General features: G+C 38.0%; 2 protein-coding genes across 4 annotated transcripts in view; one reads left to right on the forward strand and one right to left on the reverse strand.

Moving 5' to 3' along the window:
- Positions 1-7,054, reverse strand: part of nudt8 (nudix (nucleoside diphosphate linked moiety X)-type motif 8) — a 9,518-nt gene extending 2,464 nt beyond the window's left edge. The window contains exons 1-3 of one of the 2 annotated variants that reach the window (XM_061918939.1): positions 6,890-7,054; positions 1,166-1,876; positions 966-1,098 (exon numbers count right to left, since the gene is read on the reverse strand). In XM_061918939.1, coding sequence (XP_061774923.1) covers positions 966-1,098; positions 1,166-1,876; positions 6,890-6,912 — 867 coding nt within the window. In that variant the 5' untranslated portion in view covers positions 6,913-7,054. The other variant, XM_061918940.1, reaches the window with a different exon arrangement.
- On the forward strand, positions 6,560-19,065 carry LOC133564558 (E3 ubiquitin-protein ligase TRIM11-like). Of its 2 annotated transcripts, none has more exons than XM_061918938.1 (11): positions 6,560-6,629; positions 11,435-11,797; positions 12,707-12,877; positions 13,751-13,817; positions 15,040-15,114; positions 15,200-15,241; positions 15,320-15,361; positions 16,433-16,468; positions 16,549-16,614; positions 16,717-16,919; positions 18,606-19,065. In XM_061918938.1, the coding sequence occupies exons 2-11, from the start codon at positions 11,519-11,521 to the stop codon at positions 18,936-18,938; spliced, it is 1,314 nt and encodes a 437-aa protein (XP_061774922.1). In that variant the 5' UTR covers positions 6,560-6,629; positions 11,435-11,518; the 3' UTR covers positions 18,939-19,065. The 2 variants fall into 2 exon arrangements, with proteins under 2 accessions (XP_061774922.1, XP_061774921.1); XM_061918937.1 differs by lacking the exon at positions 6,560-6,629 and adding an exon at positions 6,817-7,057.
- Positions 19,066-19,826: the final 761 nt, after the last annotated feature.

The raw sequence follows: 19,826 nt of genomic DNA on the forward strand, positions 1-19,826 counted from the left end.
TGGGACATAGTGCATATACTTCACATAAAAATACAATAGAAGGTAAGAACGATTACAAATGTTTTTTAATGTTACCAAAACAAATACATGGGAATAAGAAGTATTTGATAATATTTTTATGAAAGTTAATTACTGTAAATTCCGAACTATAAGCCACACTTTTTTCACGCGGCTTACAAAACGGTGTGGCTAATTTATGGATTTTTTTCGTTGATAGTTTTCATTAGCCACGTGCTATCTTTTGGTAGTTTGCTCACCGCAAGTGCAGCTGTGTAAAGCTTTGAACCGGAAGTAGAGGCAGTTATGTCGTTTCATCGTCAATAACGTTTCTACTTGTTTGGATTCTTAATTCAGTTTGTTCAAGCAATGTTTGTAAGTTTCACAACATAACAAACAATTCTTACCTATAAACCGTACCATGTGTGATGTCTGTAGGAGTGTTTTCATGCATATTTTTACATATGTCTGTGTTACTATTATTACCTTACAGTGGCATTATTTTTGTATTGTTCCAGTTTAACACATTCCTCAGTATATTCACCGAGACTTTACCATGGAGTTATTGAGTCTGTTTAGCTGATTGGAGAGCTAGCTTCCGCAGCTTGTGGTTCCATGACGATGACTTCTGTTTTGTTTGATCAGCCGTTTCACTGCTGTGTTACAGATACCGTTTGGAAACAATTAAGGTATGTATATATAAACAATTATAAAATCTTAATGTGTAAATACAATTCGCAACATGTATATTTGCCAGCTTATAGGCCGATGTGACTAATTTATGAAAAAAATAAATTCTAAAAATGTTTTGGGGTGCGGCTTAGATAGTACAGAAAAGAACAGTCCTCTCTTTTTCTCTTGTTATCTTAATGAGCGACCTCACAAAACAAAAACAACCTGGTGTGAAAGTGAGGGACATCACTGAGTTAATGTAATCAAAATAATATAAGTTACAAGTTCCCACTTACCATGTCCCTAAGAGGCTTGAGAACACCCCACACCCTTTCTGAAGAGACACTGACACCTAGCTCCTCTCGTGCCTCCCTCAGTGCAGTGGCCACCACATCAGTGTCTGACGGATCACTCTTGCCCCCTGCAAAGCTTCAAAAAAGCAAAATTGAGGACCCATGCAGAAGTGAAAAATGTTTGGGGGTTTTTGGCCACTAACCTGACGTCTCCTTTGTGCCTGCCCGTGAGCGTTCTGGAGCGCAGCGTGAAGAGAAATGCCGGTTCATTTCCTACACTACAGAGAGACACTAGAATGGACGCCCATCTTCCCTGACTTTTTCCTTTGCTCAGACTGCCTTTTGTCTTTTTGTCCACTTTATACATTGTCACATTGGGCCCCAGGAGTTGTCGACACCTCTTTTCATTTTCCTGTGTTAGACAATCACTCCAAGCTCCAAGAACTGCTCTGGTTTGGTTAAAAGAGTGGCAATAGGCTTGTGCTTTGTTCTGGACTTTTAACCATTGTAAAGATCTTTGTCCATAACTGAAATGATTACCGTAACTTTTATTAGTGAAATGCGAGTGCGACGGCTTGAAAATGTTCACACGTCTTCTCCAGGGTGGAAGACCGGATACAAAGTCCTGATGCGCATTCACAATTTTTGGGTTCTGGACATAATCCTCCACTTCAGTGTGCTTCCAAAAAGAATACAATAGTTTGGACTTTGCAGGGACCTTGGAGTTAAGGTCTTGAAATGAGTCCTCTTGCTGAAATTGATTTTCACAGTTAGTGCTAAAAAGAAAGCCCTTTTTTAGACGGGATACAGTTTCTGTGTGCAGGAAGGATTCTTTTAGATGCCATCCAGAACTTGTGTGGGCCTCAATTAGTCGAAGCAACGACCCAATCCCCATCTGTGGGCCCCGGAACATGCTATTAAAAGAAAACACACACAAATTGGTTAGCAAAGCAAGTAATTCTCATAATAAATTCACTGTAATGATTATTGCCAAATTTACTAATTTGCTGGGACCAGGCTATGGCTGCAAGTATTATTTGTTTAGGAAAAATCTGCAATGTATTTTCTGTTGCTTCGATTAATTGTGTAACTAAAACAATGTGATAAATCCATACCACATGGAGTTTTTTTTGCACGAATGTGCAATCGGACACACAGGAGAATGACGGTGTGATGTAATCTGTGTGGCAGATTTTATTTTTTTTATTCATGCCGATGTTAGAAGTGCAATTTCAATGTGAATGATGTGCATTTACTTTATTGGAAACAGAATAAAAGTTATGGCAAGAGAAAAGTCTGTTGTTTATTTCAACAATTTTCCCTAAAATAACAATTGGGGCTTTAAAATGTGTTTTATCCGATTACTCCATTATTCGGAAAAACTAGTTGATTACTAAAGTATTGGATAGCTGCAGCCCTCGACCAGACCTTCCCCCTTTACCATTTAATCATATCATCTGGAATATCATTGCATCCTTTTGCTTTTTGTTTAAGATGGCTAGCTAGATACATGCAAACAATAGAGTTAATATTAGGCTACAGTGTTTGGCTTAAGTCAGTGGTTCTCAAATGGGGGTACACATACCCCTGGGGGTACTTGAAGGTATGCCAAGGGGTACGTGAGATTTTTTTTAAAACATTCTAAAAATAGCAACAATTCAAATATCCTTTATAAATATATTTATTGAATAATAATTCAACAAAATATGAATATTCAGTGTTGACAGCTACATTTTTTGTATACATGTTCCATAAATATTGATGTTAAAGATTTATTTGTTTGTGAAGAAATGTTTAGAATTAAGTTCATGGATCCAGAATCCAAAGAGGGCACTTTAAGTTAATGATTACTTCTATGTGTAGAAATCTTGGGGTTAGCTTTTTTGATTAGATTGCAATTTTTGCCAGTTCTGATGTGTGTTTCCAGTTCGGTGAGTTGTGAAGCATGTTCAGGGGGTCAAATTACAGCTCAAAGAGGCAAAGGTGAGTGTTTTTACAAAACTTTTGTTTTGAAGGGGGAATTGCAAACTTCCTGTTGATTTTTGCTGAAGGATGTCAGTGTACGAAATCTAGGTCTAAGTGAGACCTACATATAACTTTTTGTTTCATGTCGCTACGACATTCCCACTGGCAGTTACAGGAAGTTTTGTCTGTGTTTTCTTCCTAGGGGGCGCTAGAGGGCAAATTTTAGTTTTGGGGTTAGGTTTTTTTTAATTAAATCGCAATGTTCGCGAGTTGTGATGTGTGTGTCAAATTTGGTGAGTTTTGAAGCATGTTAAGGGGGTCAAATTACAACTCATAGCTGCGTAATAATAATAAAGAAAGAAATAAAACGCTAGAAATTCAATAGAGTCCTCTGTCCCAAAGGGACATCGGTCTATGATAAAGATTTCTACACATAGAAGTAATCATCAACTTAAAGTGCCCTCTTTGGGGATTGTAATAGAGGTCAATCTGGATTCATGAACTTAATTCTAAACATTTCTTCACAAAAAAAGAAATATTTAACATCAATAGTTATGAAACATGTCCACAAAAAATCTAGCTGTCAAAACTGAATATTGCATTGTTGCATTCCTTTTCCCAGTTTATGAACTTACATTCATATTTTGTTGAAGTATTATTCAATAAATATATTTATAAAGGATTTTTTTACTGTTGCTATTTTTAGAATAACTAAAAAAAATCTCACGTACCCCTTGGCATACCTTCAAGTACCCCCAGGGGTACGCGTAGCCCCATTTGAGAACCACTGCAGTAGAGTACGTGTCGATTTTTGACAAAAATTTTAAAATTTTTGAGTATGCTTTATATTCCGTAAAATACGGTGTATTACTTTAATTTGTTTTCATTTTTAGGGTATGTGAAATTTTAATTTGCCGAGGAACAGTAGTGACTTCCTTGTAAATTCACAGACTCCGGTAAACTTCTTTAGTTTTTACTTTATCAAACTGCACATGCAAATGAGGTCCAGGCCACATTGTATGCGCATTTATAATGAAGTCTGTTTGATAAAGTTAGATTTTTATCTTATTTAAAGATTTAAAAAAATCAGATGTGAGCAACTTTGGACGGCGTGGCGAAGTTGGGAGAGTGGCCGTGCCAGCAATCTGAGGGTTACTGGTTCAATCCCCTCAATCTACCATCCTAGTCACGTCCGTTGTGTCCTTGAGCCAGACACTTCACCCTTGCTCCTGATGGGTCCTGGTTAGCGCCTTGCATGGCAGCTCCCGCCATCAGTGTGTGAATGTGTGTGTTAATGGGTGAATGTAAAAATAGTGTCAAAGCGCTTTAAGTTCCTAAAAAAAGGTAGAAAACACTATGTACAACCCATTTACCATTTGGCCCGCAGTGAAAATATAGTCCTTGAATTTAAAGGCCTACTGAAACCCACTACTACCGACCACGCAGTCTGATGTTTATAAATCAGTTATGAAATCTTAACATTGCAACACATGCCACTACGGCCGGTTTAGTTTACTAAATTACAATTTTAAATTTCCCGCGGAGTTTCCTGTTGAAAACGTCGCAGAATGAGGACGCGTGTTTGTGACGTTGTGATTGGAGGGGACATATTAGCCCAGCACCACTTACTGCTAAAAGTCGTCACTTTTCATCGCGCAATTACAGAGTATTTTGGACATCTGTCTTGTTGAATATTTTGCAATTTGGTCAATTAATAATGGAGAAGTCAAAGTAGAAAGATGGAGGTGGGAAGCTTTTAGCCATTAGCCACACAAACACAGGGTGTTTCCTTGTTTAAAATTCTCGGAGGTGAAGCTTTACTATGGATCAGAGTGGTCAAGCGAACATGGTTCCCGACTATATGTCAACCGGCAGTTTTCGGTGAGATAATTGTGGTAACAAGTCGCCTTTTACCGGAGATCAGCGGAGCTTCTGTCCTGCTGCAGCTTCATGACTTCAATCAGTGAGACTGGCGTCAACACACCCGTGGCCACACCCCTCCGACTATCAGGTACTATTTAACTCACTAAAACACTAGCAACACAATGGCAAGATAAGGGATTTCTCAGAATTATCCTAGTAAATGTGTCTAAAAACATCTGAATCGCTCTCAATGCAATCGCCTTTTTTTTTTAAACTTTTTTTTTCTAGTTCTTCACTTTAAATTTCTTCATCCACAAATCTTTCATCCTCGCTCAAATTAATAGGGAAATTGTCGCTTTCTCGGTCCGAATCGCTCTTGCTGCCAGAGGCTCACATTATAAACAATGTGAGGATGTGAGGAGCCCTACAACCCGTGACGTCACGCGCACATCGTCTGCTACTTCCGGTACAGGCAAGGCTTTTTTATTAGCGACCAAAAGTTGCGAACTTTAATGTCGATGTTCTCTATTAAAGGCCTACTGAAATGAGATTTTCTTATTTAAACGGGGATAGCAGGTCCATTTTATGTGTCATACGTGATCATTTCACGATATTGCCATATTTTTGCCCGAAAGGATTTAGTAGAAAACATCCACGATAAAGTTTGCAACTTTCGGTGCAAAGAGAAAAGCCCTGCCTCTACCGGAAGTCGCAGACGATGACGTCACATGTTTGATGGCTCCTCACATATTCACATTGTTTTTAATGGGAGCCTCCAACAAAAAGTGCTGTTCGGTCTGAGAAAACGACAATTTCCCCATTAATTTGAGCGAGGATGAAAGATTAGTGTTTGAGGATATTGATAGCGACGGACTAGAAAAAAAAAAAAAACGCGATTGCATTGGGACGGATTCCGATGTTTTTAGACACATTTACTAGGTTAATTCTGGGAAATCCCTTATCTTTCTATTGTGTTGCTAGTGTTTTAGTGAGTTTAATATTACCTGATAGTCGGAAGTGTACGTCCACGGGTGTCTTGACGTGCAGTGTCTCAAGGGAGTTGATGGCAGCTATGGACGGCACAAGCTCAGCTTTTCTCCGGTAAGAACGGACTTTTCAACCACAATTTTCTCACCGAAACCTGCTGGTTGACATTTGGTCGGGATCCATGTTCCCTTGACCGTGCTCTGATCCATAGGAAAGTTTCACCTCCAGGAATTTCAAACAAGGAATCACCGTGTGTTTGTGTGGCTAAAGGCTAAAGCTTCCCAACTCCATCTTTCTACTTTGACTCCTCCAATATTAATTGAACAAATTGCAAAAGATTCAGCAACACAGATCTCCATAATACTGTGCAATTATGCCGTTAAAGCAGACGACTTTTAGCTGTGTGTGTGTGCAGCGCTCATACTTCCTAAAAACCTGTGACATCTTGCATACACATCATCATTACATGACGTTTTCATGATTTAAAATTGTAATTTAGTAAACTAAAAAGCCCGTATTGGCATGTGTTGCAATGTTAATATTTCATCATTGATATATAAACTATCAGACTGCGTGGTGGGTAGTAGTAGGTTCCAGTAGGCCTTTCATATCCTCATAAGTGGAAACCAAAACCTCTACACAACCACATATGTGATGTCCATATTTATCACAGGAAAATGATATTTAAATCCCTGGAATTGTCTTTAAAAGACATGTCTGATATTACCAGTTGAATGTAAATATATATATATATATATATGTATATATATATTTTTGGCCCACATACCTAAACTACCGCTATAAAATTGAATCATTTCACCTGCCAAGGAGGAGGAGTTATTGCAAGTCCAGGTGAGTTTGGTTCCTAAGTCAAAGGCGGCTAGCAGGCGCTGGGAGCTTTAAAGGTGGTAGAAATACTAAATTGTTGACGAACAGTTTAAGTTATTTGACGTAAGTTTAAATATTTGAATATACATAATCAACTTTAGGCGACCGTGGCTGTGTACCAGACCTTACATTTACTTATATACACGGTATTAACACGCCTCGTCTTAAGCCTGGCCATATAATACTCGCATACCACGGAAGAGAACATACTGAAAGTGACTTACCTGGAAAGTTGAAAACACTGCATTTATAGCCTGCCGCCAAGCTAACCGGCGGCCATAAGGCAAAATGGCGCCGGGTCCTTTCATGTCCGTCACTGTTGCCCTCACTGCGCAGTCACCACGCTAAACCTGTTTCACACCATTTTTGTCCAATTAGTGTCAACAAGGCAGGTAAGAATAGTACTTTGTTTTTTTTACTGAGTCTGACGACATGTTGGGCAAACCCTGCATTTCTTGCTGTTTACATCACCAGTCACCAATACTGTATCTTTTAAAATGTCCCATACCAGCACAATAAACAAAAGGGACAATATGTAGGAAATGGATGGAATTTTAAACAGTTTTGTATTTTTTATTTTCTATTTTTTGTTGAATCTACAGTGTTTATTTTATCTACTCGTATTTACGTTATGTATTGTGTTAATTTGTAGCTTAAATACATTTTTATTTTTTTACTCATTTAGTCTTTCTTTTTGTTTTACACCTTTTTTTTTTTAAATTTCCTTTTTATCAGTACATTTTTCAACCCTTTCTCAATTCCTAGCCCCCTATTGGAAAATGACCGAGTAAACAAACCCTTATTAGACTTAGACTTCCTTTTTATTGTCATTCAAATCTGAACTTTACTGTACAAATAAGAACGAAATTTCGTTGCATTAGCTCTTGGTAGTGCAGGTTTTTAAAAAAATGCAACAAAGTGCAGATATAAATAAATAATTACTGTACAGATAAATACATTGCAGTTTTGCATATGCATCCAGGTTTATGGATGTATGTTATATTGTCTTTTTTATACCAGCGAGTTAATCCATTTTGGGGAGGGTTGAGGGGATAATTTAATTATGCGTTCAAGAGTCTTACGGCCTGAGGGAAGAAACTGTTACAGAACCTGGAGGTTCTGCTACGGAGGCTGCGGAACCTCTTCCTAGTAGTGATGGATTGATGAGGCGTCATGTATCGTTTCGACACATTGCAAAACTGTATTGATACTGTGTCAATATTGTGTCACTAAATACTGACATCTGCTGGACGTTAAAAATCCCTACAGGCAACCTATGGACAGACTCAACTGACACTGATTTTATGACCTAGTACAGGGGTCACCAACCTTTTTGAAACCAAGAGCTACTTCTTGGGTGCTGATTAATGCGAAGGGCTACCAGTTTGATACACACTTAAATAAATTGCCAGAAATAGCCAATTTGCTCACTTTACCTTTAATAAATACATCTATATATTTTTTTTACAAAATGGGTATTTCTGTCCGTCATTGTTTTCCTTTTACGGAAGGTTTTTTATAGAGAATAAATGATGAAAAAAACACTTAATTGAACGGTTTAAAACGGGCGAAAACAGGAAAAAAAAATGAAAATTAAATTTTGAAACATAGTTCTTCTTCAATTTCTACTCTTTAAAATTCAAAATTCAACCAAAAAAAAGAGAAAAAATAGCTAATTTGAATCTTTTTGAAAAAAATAATTTATGGAACATCATTAGTCATTTTTCCTGATGAAGATTAATTTTAGAATTTTCTAGACATGTGTTAAATAGGTTAAGATCCAATCTGTACTTTGTTAGAATTTATAACAAATTGGACCAATTTGTCCAATGGACCAAAAAGACAAATCATTATCTCTTCCGGATTTTCCATAACCAAAATTTTAAAAGAAATTCAAAATACTTTGAAATAAGATTTAAATTTGATTCTAAAGATTTTATAGATTTGCCAGAACAATTTTTTTAAATTTTAATCATAAGTTTGAAGACATATTTCACAAATATTGTTCGTCGAAAAAAACAGAAGCTAAAATTAAAAATTTAATTAAAATGTAATTATTGTTCTTTACAATAAAACAAATTAATTTACTTGAACATTTATTTAAATTGTCAGGAAAGAAGAGAAAGGAATTTAAAAGGTAAAAAGGAATGTGTGTTTAAAAATCCTAAAATCATTTTTAAGGCTTTATTTTTTCTCTAAAATTGTCTTTCTGAAAGTTATAAGAAGCAAAGTAAAAAAATAAATGAATTTATTTAAACAAGTGAAGACCAAGTCTTTAAAATATTTTCTTGAATTTTCAAATTCTATTTGAGTTTTGTCTCTCTTAGAATCAAAAATGTTGAGCAAAGCGAGACGAGCTTGCTAGTAAATAAATACAATTTAAAAAAAATAGAGGCAACTCAGTGGTAAGTGCTGCTATTTGAGCTATTTTTAGAACAGGCCAGCGGGCGACTCATCTGGTCCTTACGAGCTACCTGGTGCCCACGGGCACCGCGTTGGTGACCCCTGACCTAGTATATACAATAATATAAACCAAGTCATTGTATTTCATTTAGGATTATTTCATATCTTCATTTAAATATAAATATATTTTTATCTTTTTTAGATTCTGTCAATAAATAATGTGAACATGATTGATTGATTGAAACTTTTATTAGTAGATTGCACAGTTCAGTACATATTCCGTACAATTGACCACTAAATGGTATGCACATGTATCATAACATTGAAATCTAAGAGAACGTGTTGTGAATTAGGATCCTTGTGGACTGGGATTTTTATTTTTTTATTTTTTTACATGCGCTCTGAATTGATTGATTGAAACTTTTATTAGTATATTGCACAGTACAGTTCATATTCCGTACAATTGACCACTAAATTGTAACACCCGAAGAAGTTTTTCAACGTGTTTAAATTGGGGTCCACGTTAATCAATTCATGGTAAAAAGGTTATGCGTTCGAGCTGGATTTGATCAAGTGCCCTAAGGAACTCAGCGTGAACAACTACAGTCCTCCACTCAACCAACTGAGATATCAAAGAGATTGTTTATCACCGCTTTTTAATGTAACCAATAGGATGTTTGTGTGGGTGGGACAATGCTAGAAACTTTGAGAGAACAGAATGAAATGACAAGGAAATGAACACAAGTACCTTTTTTCCGATATGTGATCAAAATATTCCCACATGGTGGAAATGATCTCTGACGACGACAAATGACCAACGACAGAAATGCGGCGATTCTGTTGGCAGCAGCATCTCGTTGACAGATGTGCTTCCTTATAAACACAGTTTGGCGCGCAGGTGACAGTGCGACACTGTTTGCGTATCGGTTACGTGACCAAAACAGCTCATGATTGGTCACGTGACTTTCTAAGAGCGGTACGAGCTCGACGCATGTGCCGATGCATCGGTGTTGCCGGACCCATCACTACTTCCTATATTCCAGCAGTGAAAACAGTCCTTGGTGGGGGTGGGAGGAGTCTTTGCAGATTTTCTGAGGCCTGGTCAGGCAGCGGCTTTTTGCGATCTCCTGGATAAGAGGAAGAGGAGTCCTGATAATCTTTTCCGCCGTCCTCACTACTCTCTGGAGAGACTTCCAGTCTGAGGCATTGCAGGCTCCAGTCCAGACAGAGATGCTGTTGGTCAGCAGGCTCTCTATAGTGCCCCTGTAGAATGGGGGGAGAGAGCTGTGCTCTTTTAATCCGTTGCAAAAAGTGCATGCGCTGCTGAGCTCTTTTTACAAGAATGTGTAGGGACCCGGTTATATTGTCAGTGATCTGCACCCCCAGGAACTAGGGGCTGCTTAACATCTGTCCCATGCCAGCACATTAAATCAATCAATCTATCAATCAATGATTATTTATATAGCATTAAATCACAATGTCTCAAAGGGCTGCGCAAACAACAACGACATCCTCGTTAGGGCCCACATAAGGGCAAGGAAAAACTCACCCGAATGGGACGTCGTCACGTCGGTGACTGACTATGAGAAACCTTGGAGAGGACCGCATATGTGGGCAACGCCCCCTCCCCCCCCCCTTAGGGGACTTGAATGAAATGGATGTCGAGCGGATCTAACTTAAATTAAACACGCATACCCCAAAAGGGACAAGTGGTAGGAAAAGGATGGAATTTCAAATAGTTTTGTATAATTTATTTTCTATTTTTTGTTGAATCTACAGTGTTTATTTTATCTGCTCGTATTTACATTACATATTTTATGTTAATTTGTAGCTTAAGTTAATTGTCTTTTTTTTTTTTACTCGTTGCTTATTTTCTTTCTTTCTGTTTAACACTTTTCTTTTTTATTTCCTTTATCAGTACATTTTGCTACCTATTCTCTAGTCCTACCATGAATTGATTTACGTGGACCCCGACTTAAACAAGTTGAAAAATGTATCCGGGTGTTACCATTTAGTGGTCAGTTGTACGGAATATGTACTGAACTGTGCAATCTACTAATAAAAGTTTCAATCAACCAAAAAAAAAAAACCCTATTGGAAAATGACAAGAGTAAACACACCCTTAAATGCCATAATGTAAACACAATAATTATTGTTAGTCATCATATTAAATACACTAGGAATATGTAGTCTGGAAAGAGTAAACACATAAACCATAACCATAAAACCATACAGTTTTGCAGATTTCAACCCCCCTGTTTAGAGAGAAACTCTCCAGAACCAGAAACTGGTTTAAGAGCCCAAGCTGCTACTGTTTAAGTAGCATGCCAATGATACGACCTGTCAATTAACAATCTACTATCTAGTGTGTTTCATCAGCTCGAGGGAACAACTTGCATCTTGTGACTTCTGACGCCTTGGAAAGCGGAGTTCCTGACCCCATCACACTCATGGCGGCCGCTGCCTGGTCTGAAGAAGAGACCTTTGTGTGCTCCGTATGCCTGGAGAGCCTGAATGACCCAGCAACTCTACCCTGTGGACACTCTTACTGTTTGGCTTGTATCCAACGCCACTGGGACAAAGGGGACAGCAAGGGCCAGTACAGATGCCCCCAATGCCGGCAGCGCTTCGATCCTCGACCTGCACTGGCTAAGAGCACGGTTCTCGTGGAAGCTATGGAGAAGCTGAGGACCATAACCCTCACACATGAGGCAGAGTACACACGTAAGGTATGGGCAATTGTTAATATTTGTCTGTTTTGGACAAAATCTACTTTCTTTGGTTTTGTTTAACTCATTTGTTTTGCAGAATCGATCATCACGACCACATTACAATGTTCTTTCTCAGAATTTAGATCGTGATTCTCTAGGATGATAACATCAAACGCACCAATCATGCTTTTTAAAACATGTTTTATTACCAATATTAATACCCCTCATTGTTTTGTTCTTTTTATTTATTTTATTTTTTTTTAAACGTCCTTTGGCATTGGAGGGCCTGGATCAATAGACAAAAACGGCACATCTCGTTAAGTAACATAAGATTTAGAAAATTACGTTGCTTGTTTGTGTGCATTGGCTCGTGATTTTTATTTTTTCATTTTCTGTTCAGCTCTGTTGTGGGTCCAGTTTAGTCCACTGGTTTGTGTTATGTTAGTCTTCAGCCTATGAAACAGGATAAGCGGTACATAATGTGGATAGATGTTGATTGTTGTAATATCACCGAAGTGCAGCCACAAATGGGTGTTCTCGTGGTTTTAAAAATAAGATTTTTGGTCTGTACGGGTTGGTAGAAGTAACTAAGCCATCTAAGGAACATTAGCCCAAGTAAGGAGTTGGTAAAGGAGGAGGGAAAGGCAATAGTTGTAAAACGAAACCAAGAAGAAATAAACAATTGCCTACTTGCCGACATATTCTCTTATCAAATTTTTTGTCCGGACAACATACCACCACGTAAAATTGCCAATATGGAAGGAGAAATTTCATACCAAGTATGACTTTCAAAACTATATGCAATTAGTTGAGGAAACGATATGTTGAACCCCCATTGGGCGTTCTTGTGTCATGACTTAAAAGCTCAGGACGTAGCTGGACCCTTTTGATTATTGCCCCATCCCTGATTCATTCTTCTCGTTTCAGGCTTTGGCCCAGGCTGTGCAGGTCAATGAGCTTTTTGACAGTCAGATGTGTTTCGTAAGCCATCTTAAGGGCCTGATCCACGAAGTGGTGCAGGAATCGGTCCGACTCTGCTTGGAGCATGAGGCGCTAAGCAGGCTGGCAAACATGCAGGACCACACCTGCTTTCCAAAGGTCTGTTGTTGTTTTTTCAAAAATGTATTTGTGGTCGCGAGCCAGGGATAAATTAGGAACGCTAAAAATGTATTTGGTGCCCTCACTGCCCTATACTTCCAAACACGGCCTGGTCTGTGAGAGGATAACAAGGTGGGGTCAGTGTTGCCAAGTTAGTGACTTTGTTTGCTGTATTTAGGGAGAATTCAGAACCCTCCAGATACTAGGGCTAGAATGGTAAATCTATTTGTATTCACATTTATTGTAGAACTTGTAGTGCATTTCCCATGCAGTAAGCATTAAAAACAAGAAAAGGCTGGTTATGTGTTGGGAAGCTGTAATCCAAACATGTAGGGCATCTCCACAAGCCTAGGGACAGAAGTGAGCATTACCACCTCCTGTAAAAGGCGATGCGTGGAAGTTCCCCGGGCACATCCATAGCCCTGTCTCTTGTTCAGTGAGAGTTATGGCTTGCTTTGATGCTAAGAAGCCTGGAGACACTCTTCCAATGTTTGGTAACATTTCGCCTTCCCGAAATAAGTTTCCTAAATCAGGGTACACGGAATTGGACCACGCCACCTTTTTTTAATTTACTTTTTTTTTATTGGCCCCGTGGTACATTATAAAAATACAATTAAAAAAATATATCTTCCGCCCGATTGTAGCTGATAGGTGCCAGCGACCCCAAAAGGGAATAAGGGGTAGAAAATGGATGGATGGATAAAGAAATTAAAAAAAAAAAAAAAAAATGGAAATCATAGTCAGGAACATGGCAAATTAGACCCACTATCACAAATACATGGTCGTCCTGTGGCAAAATCTGAACCGAACACTTTCAATCACATTTTGTAGACAAATACATATTTTCTGGTGTTTTTTTTTTTTTCCCTTCAGAATTTCTTCACCATGGAGCAGGCAGGTGGAGCATGTGCCATCCCAGAAGTGTCAGTACTGAGCAGAGGTGGGTAGTAACGTGCTACATTTAATCCGTTACATCTACTTGAGTAACTTTTGGGTTAAATTGTACTTCTAAGAGTAGTTTTAATGCAACATACTTTTATTTGAGTATATTTATAGAGAAGAAACGTTACTTTTACTCCGCTCCATTTATCTACATTCAGCTCGCTACTGATTTTTATCGATCTGTTTACTGCACGCTTTGATTGTTTTGTTTTGTCAGACAGACTTTCAAAGTAGGATCTATCACATGCCTGCGTTTCACCAATCAAATGCAGTCACTGGTGACGTATGACTCTGTTTCACCAATCAAACAGAGCCAGGCGGTCACATGATTAACTGCACACTTTAAAAAAAAAATGTTTTTATAAACCTTTATTTATAAATTTCAACATTTACAAACTGTTGAAAATAAAGTAAGTAAAAAACAGTATAAAAATTGTACATAACAGCGCCAGGGAGTTGTAAATTCAAAGTAACTAAAATAGAATGCAAAAAAAATATTCATATAAAATAAACAAAGTGCAAAGCCATAGGCTCACTCAATCTCAGTAGATAACTTAAATTTGGAACACAGCATCATCATTTTCACAGCTTTTTAGTTGTTCGAGGTAGAGTGTTTTAATGTAGAGTTCTAAATCTTTTTTAAAGGCACAAAAAACAGATCGGGTATTGAGAAACTTACATTTATGAAGATAAAACTTGGCCAATAGTATGAGGCTGCAAAGGTAAAATTAATTTTCAAATTTTTTTTTCAATACAGTGTAAGACCAAATATATATTATTGTTTTAGTTGCTTAAGAGATATTCCTGGCTCTGAATTTAATTGCTATTTTTATGTTTTTGTGCATTACTTGTTGCCGTCATTAAACAAACAGGTTCCTCAGTACCTGAGTAGTTTTTTCACAACATACTTTTTACTTTTACTCAAGTAAATATTTGGGAGACTACTCCTTACTTTTACTTGAGTAATATATCTCTAAAGTAACTGTACTCTTTACTTGTGTACAATTTCTGGCTACTCTACCCACCTCCGGTACTGAGCAAAGAGGAAGAGGTGGCAGCTTCTGTCCGCTCAACCTTAAAAGAACTACATGTGTCCGTAAAGGGGATGTGCAAATCTACACTGGCCACACTTTTTTTTTATTAGGTCAGTTTTAGTTCCTCCATCCTCTATCCTCCGCCTTTTTACGTCTCCTCGTGATCACTGTCTTTTATCTTTGTAGTGAACGAGCACTCCGCCACAGCACCAAGCGTAACTCCAGATGATGATCATGGACAGGCCACTGTACAAAACACTGGTAGTCACTTAACCCCATCAAGTTTCTCTGACTATTAAATGGTAAAGAGTTGTCTATGACTTGGATCTTTTTTTTATTTCCCTAGTTTACGAAATGCTGAATCCTGTACCCCCGCCACGACCCCAAGGTATGGTTATCGCTTCGTGACCCACTATTTTTGAACATAAATGACTCTGAGCTCATCTGTTGATTAATTTTCCATCAGGTCATGATGTGTCAACCAAGCCTCCATGTCAGCTTCCAGTCTGTAAGAAAAACACAAGTATTAGTTTATCAAACTCTATCGTTGCTACTTGAATTTGTAATGAGTATAATTAAGATTCTTAGTACTGTTTTTGGATTTTAGTAACGCCGCCCTTTATCATTTGCCCCAAATGTATTAATGGCAGTGTCCTATTTGGGCCCCAAGGGGGCGTTGTCCCCTATGCTTTATGCAGCAAGAACAAACCCTAACACAAAACCGTTCTGGTTATTTTGTTTACAAAATGCAACATTCACGTGATAGATTTCAGAAAATATCTTATCGCCATAGTATGGAAAGTCTGCCATTGAAAATGGAAGAAAGAAATATCCCCATGGTAAGAATCAGATCCGGTGATAAAATCCTTATTAGCACTATGCATAATCATAATACCAGGGCGCCCAGTGAGGGGCATTTTGTACTCCCTCGTCCCAGGAAGAATGCTTTGCAGAAATCTTTTATTCATAGATCCATATCGCTCTGGAATAACCTGCCTCAAATTCTCTTTTCGGCACTAAAAGTAAACAGGTTTTTTAGGATGCAAGTAATATTTTATCTGAGTTTTTAAATTTGTTTGCTAGTTGATTGTTTATGTTTGGTTTTGTACTGTGTAGTTATATTGCGATTATTACTCTGTGACTGTAAATTCTTTGCCTGTTTTCTTATCTATGCTTTTTTTAATTTATTTTTTTTATTTAATTTTTGTTTGTCTGTATTGTGTAGTTATAATTATATGCTCTTATTTGTAATTGTATTGAGTTGTGGACCCCAGGAAGACTAGTGGGTTGTTGTGGCAACCAGCTAATGGGGATCCTTTATAAAAATCAAATCAAATCTTCGTCAAAGACAGCCCTAGTTTCCACATGTATTGGATATCAGGTTGAGCAGCAGCTGATCTTGTTTGATGATAACGTCCTTCCCTTAGTGTCCAGTGTTTCCTAATGCATGCGTGCATTTATTTGTGTATGATTTACATATACCAATTATTATAGAAAATGGACTTTAGCATCACGTTTCTCCAGACATATTTAGTTGAGTTGTTTCAATTAAACTAAACTCTTCTGTCTGCAAATGTAGCTCTACTGCCACCACAGCCGTTTTGTCAGCTTCAAGGTAAGCGCCAAAGCACAACTATATTACTCGCACTTTGACAACTACTACAATCACATTTTTCTCACTGTTTTTGCCCTCAGAATTCTCTGTAACAACAGTGGGACTGGTCAGTCCAGAACCAAAGACGAGAGAAGAATTACTCAAATGTAAGTCCAAGAAATATGACAAAGAATCCTTCATATCGCTTAGGCAAATCTTTCCTGCAGTTTCAGAGTTTTTATACCAATTTGCCAATCTTTATCCTTCAGTTCGCTTTAAGCCCACCATGGACCCTGACACAGTGTTTCGGCATATACTGCTGTCAGATGGAGGACATAAGGCCACATTGCAAGTGGAAAACCTGAACCTGGCTGACCACCCTGAACGTTTTCAGTACTGGAAGCAGCTTCTGTGCAAAGAACCACTGGCTGGCAGCCCTTACTACTGGGAGGTGGAGTGGACAGGACAAAAGGTACAATGGATGTGCATCATCACGTATTAGAGCATATCATCTTAAGGCTTTTATGTTAACGAGCAGTGAGGCTGACTCTTAATATGACCACGTTTTTCAGTAACGAGTAATTTAACGCATTACTGTTATTAAAGTTACGCATCCAAGTCACACACACAACTATTCGTAGTTACTATAGTCACCATTAGTGACTGTTTGCTTGCTTCGTTTCACCTCGAAGAACGATGGCATGTACGCAACAATCGACAATCGTATGTGCATGCGATTTTTAGCATGTAAAAGTCCCATGTGAAGTGGGGAGCAGACCCAGGGTTGAACTTAACTATTAGGCAGAAGGGCAGGATTTTTAGAAGCCTCCAACATCTCATAAAACAACGATTCAAACGTTAATCTCTTTTAAGACAATTTGTTTGTATTTATTAGTGCGCTTTTTGGTCATGGAAATGCTTCATCATGATTGTCTTTTTACCGCTAGCTTCTTATGCAATCAACTATTCCATGTTATTGCTAAAGAGCAAGAAAAAAAACTTGTTGGTTCTTTTTGGGATTCTTATAAGGTCAACCAAGTGGAGCGGAGAATTGCAGAATGCCAGAAGAAACTTATTTTTTTATTTTTTATTAAAACCAGCCAAGGTGTCAACCTTTTTCTCAATTACACTGAATGTAGTTCTATGCTCTACGATAGTGGAATAAACTGTATTGTATTACAAATGTGTGGGAATTAAAGTACTTGAAATCGTAAAATACAGTATTTTCCAGACTATAAGTGGCTACTTTTTTCGAACACCTTTGAACCCTGTGGCTTATAAAACAATGATTTGTATTCAACAAATGGTTTTCATAATACACCAACAGACATTGGAAAGGTTTTGTCTGTGCTATGGCGTCATCCTTTGGATGAGTTCGCACACGGGAGGTGCTGCAGTTTAAAAATGTACTTCCCATTTCGTGTCCTGAGCTACAAGTATAGCCGTCACAGCGTTTCTGCTGGAAAAATTCTTCATTAATCACACCAAGAAACATTTGTAGGTTTACAATATAACTAAAAACAGTTCATACTTTTCAACCTCTCCCATGTATGATGTAGGAGTGTTTACATGCATATTTGTACTTGCTACCGTAACGTAATCGAGCTGGTGATGTGGCATTAGCAAATGTGCTAAGACGTTTACAAGTGTCTGTTGGTATTATTAACGTAATAATGTTCTTTTTGTATTGTTTTGTAAACTCACCAAAATGTCACCGTGGAGTTGATTTATATTTAGTTGATTGGACTGCTAGCTTTCGCGTCTAGTGGATCCATGACGATGACTTCTGTTTTGTTTGATCATCCGTTTTACTGCCATGTTACAGGCACTGTTTGGAAATAATTAAGGTAGCTAAATAAACATTTACAAAATCTTTGGCACCAGTATATATCTGTGGGGCTGCTACTATTTGTAAAAATATTTTCTTTCTTCAAAAATTTGGTGGGTGCGGCTTTAATACCAGTGCGCTCTATAGCCCGGAAAATACGGTGTATTAAATGTTAGTTAATGTTATTATCAATTAAAGTAAAAGCGTTAGAATAAGTGGTAATGTTTGCGATGTGCAACTCATAAGATAGTGTCTAACAACAACAAACATTATGATAACATTGTTACTTTTTTCAGAAAAGACATGAAAGTTTTGTCCTTCATCTTCCAGATTACCATTGGCGTGGCCTACAGGGAGATGGATCGGAAATGTACTGATGAAAAGAGCCGTTTGGGCCACAATCCCTATTCCTGGACGTTGTACTGCTCTGAGACAGGTTTCATCTTCTGGCACAATGGTCATGGAAAAGTTCTGTGCTCGCTCAAAAGCAGGAGGATTGGTACCTATTTGGACCAGCATGCAGGAATTCTGGCCTTTTACTGCATCACCAACAACCAGGCTGACCTCATCCACAGACATATGAACCTGTTCACTGGCCCATTGTATCCAGGATTCAGGTTCTGTGAAATTGGAGCTACAATCACAATCTGCCATTTGGAGTGAAAAATGCACAAAGGCAGAAGGGTTGCTGTAACTTCATGCAATGAACGAGTGTTTTATTGGTCCTCTTTGCCTAATGAATGTAATAAAATCTGAAATGTTTGATTTAATAAAGTGCATGCAGAAAAAATTATCTAGTCCCCTGTACTTTCTAATCATGGTAACAAAACATATTAGATTCCTTATAATCTTACATCTTGAAATTGAAGATTTAAAAAAAACAAAACAAAAAAAACAAAAAAAACAGCAGTATTGCTCACATTTAAACACTGAAGGATCTGGCCCCATGTTGGTTCCTTCAGTGTATATAATCCTAACAGCATACCATAGTGCCGTCTGACCGTCACTGACGCAGATGATCCAAGAAAATGAACAACGAAACAACACAAGCAAATGATTGATTTATGTATGCATGGCACAATTGTATGTGCGCAATACGTATTATTCATCTCTGTCTTAGTTTGGTTGCCTTTTACTTTTGTATGAAAAAGGCACTTTGTTGCAGCGCTGGAACAAAGCACAGAGCTGCGCAGCTCTGTGCTCTATTAAAATAGCTTTATTGGCCAAGTTTGTGCTCTTTTTTTCAATTGCAAGAACCAAAGAAAAGCACAAAAACAAGAGTGCAATAATGCATTGCCATATTAGTGTGGTAACAACAGCACAGAGCTAATGCAATCAGCTGCCCTTCTATTGTGCCAATTTTTACAAATACAGCTACAAAAGTAAAATGCAAAACCCCCAAAATTAGCTATAAAAAATTGTTGCGCAAATACAATTGCACCATATATAGACAAAACAAAAATACAATTTCAAGACTAACAAACTCTGCGGTGCGCCACGCCATCGTCTGCTGGGGTGAGGGCAGCACAGCCACAGACAACAGCCCAAACA

Source organism: Nerophis ophidion, linkage group LG13 (assembly GCF_033978795.1).
Source record: "Nerophis ophidion isolate RoL-2023_Sa linkage group LG13, RoL_Noph_v1.0, whole genome shotgun sequence".
NCBI lineage: Eukaryota > Metazoa > Chordata > Actinopteri > Syngnathiformes > Syngnathidae > Nerophis > Nerophis ophidion.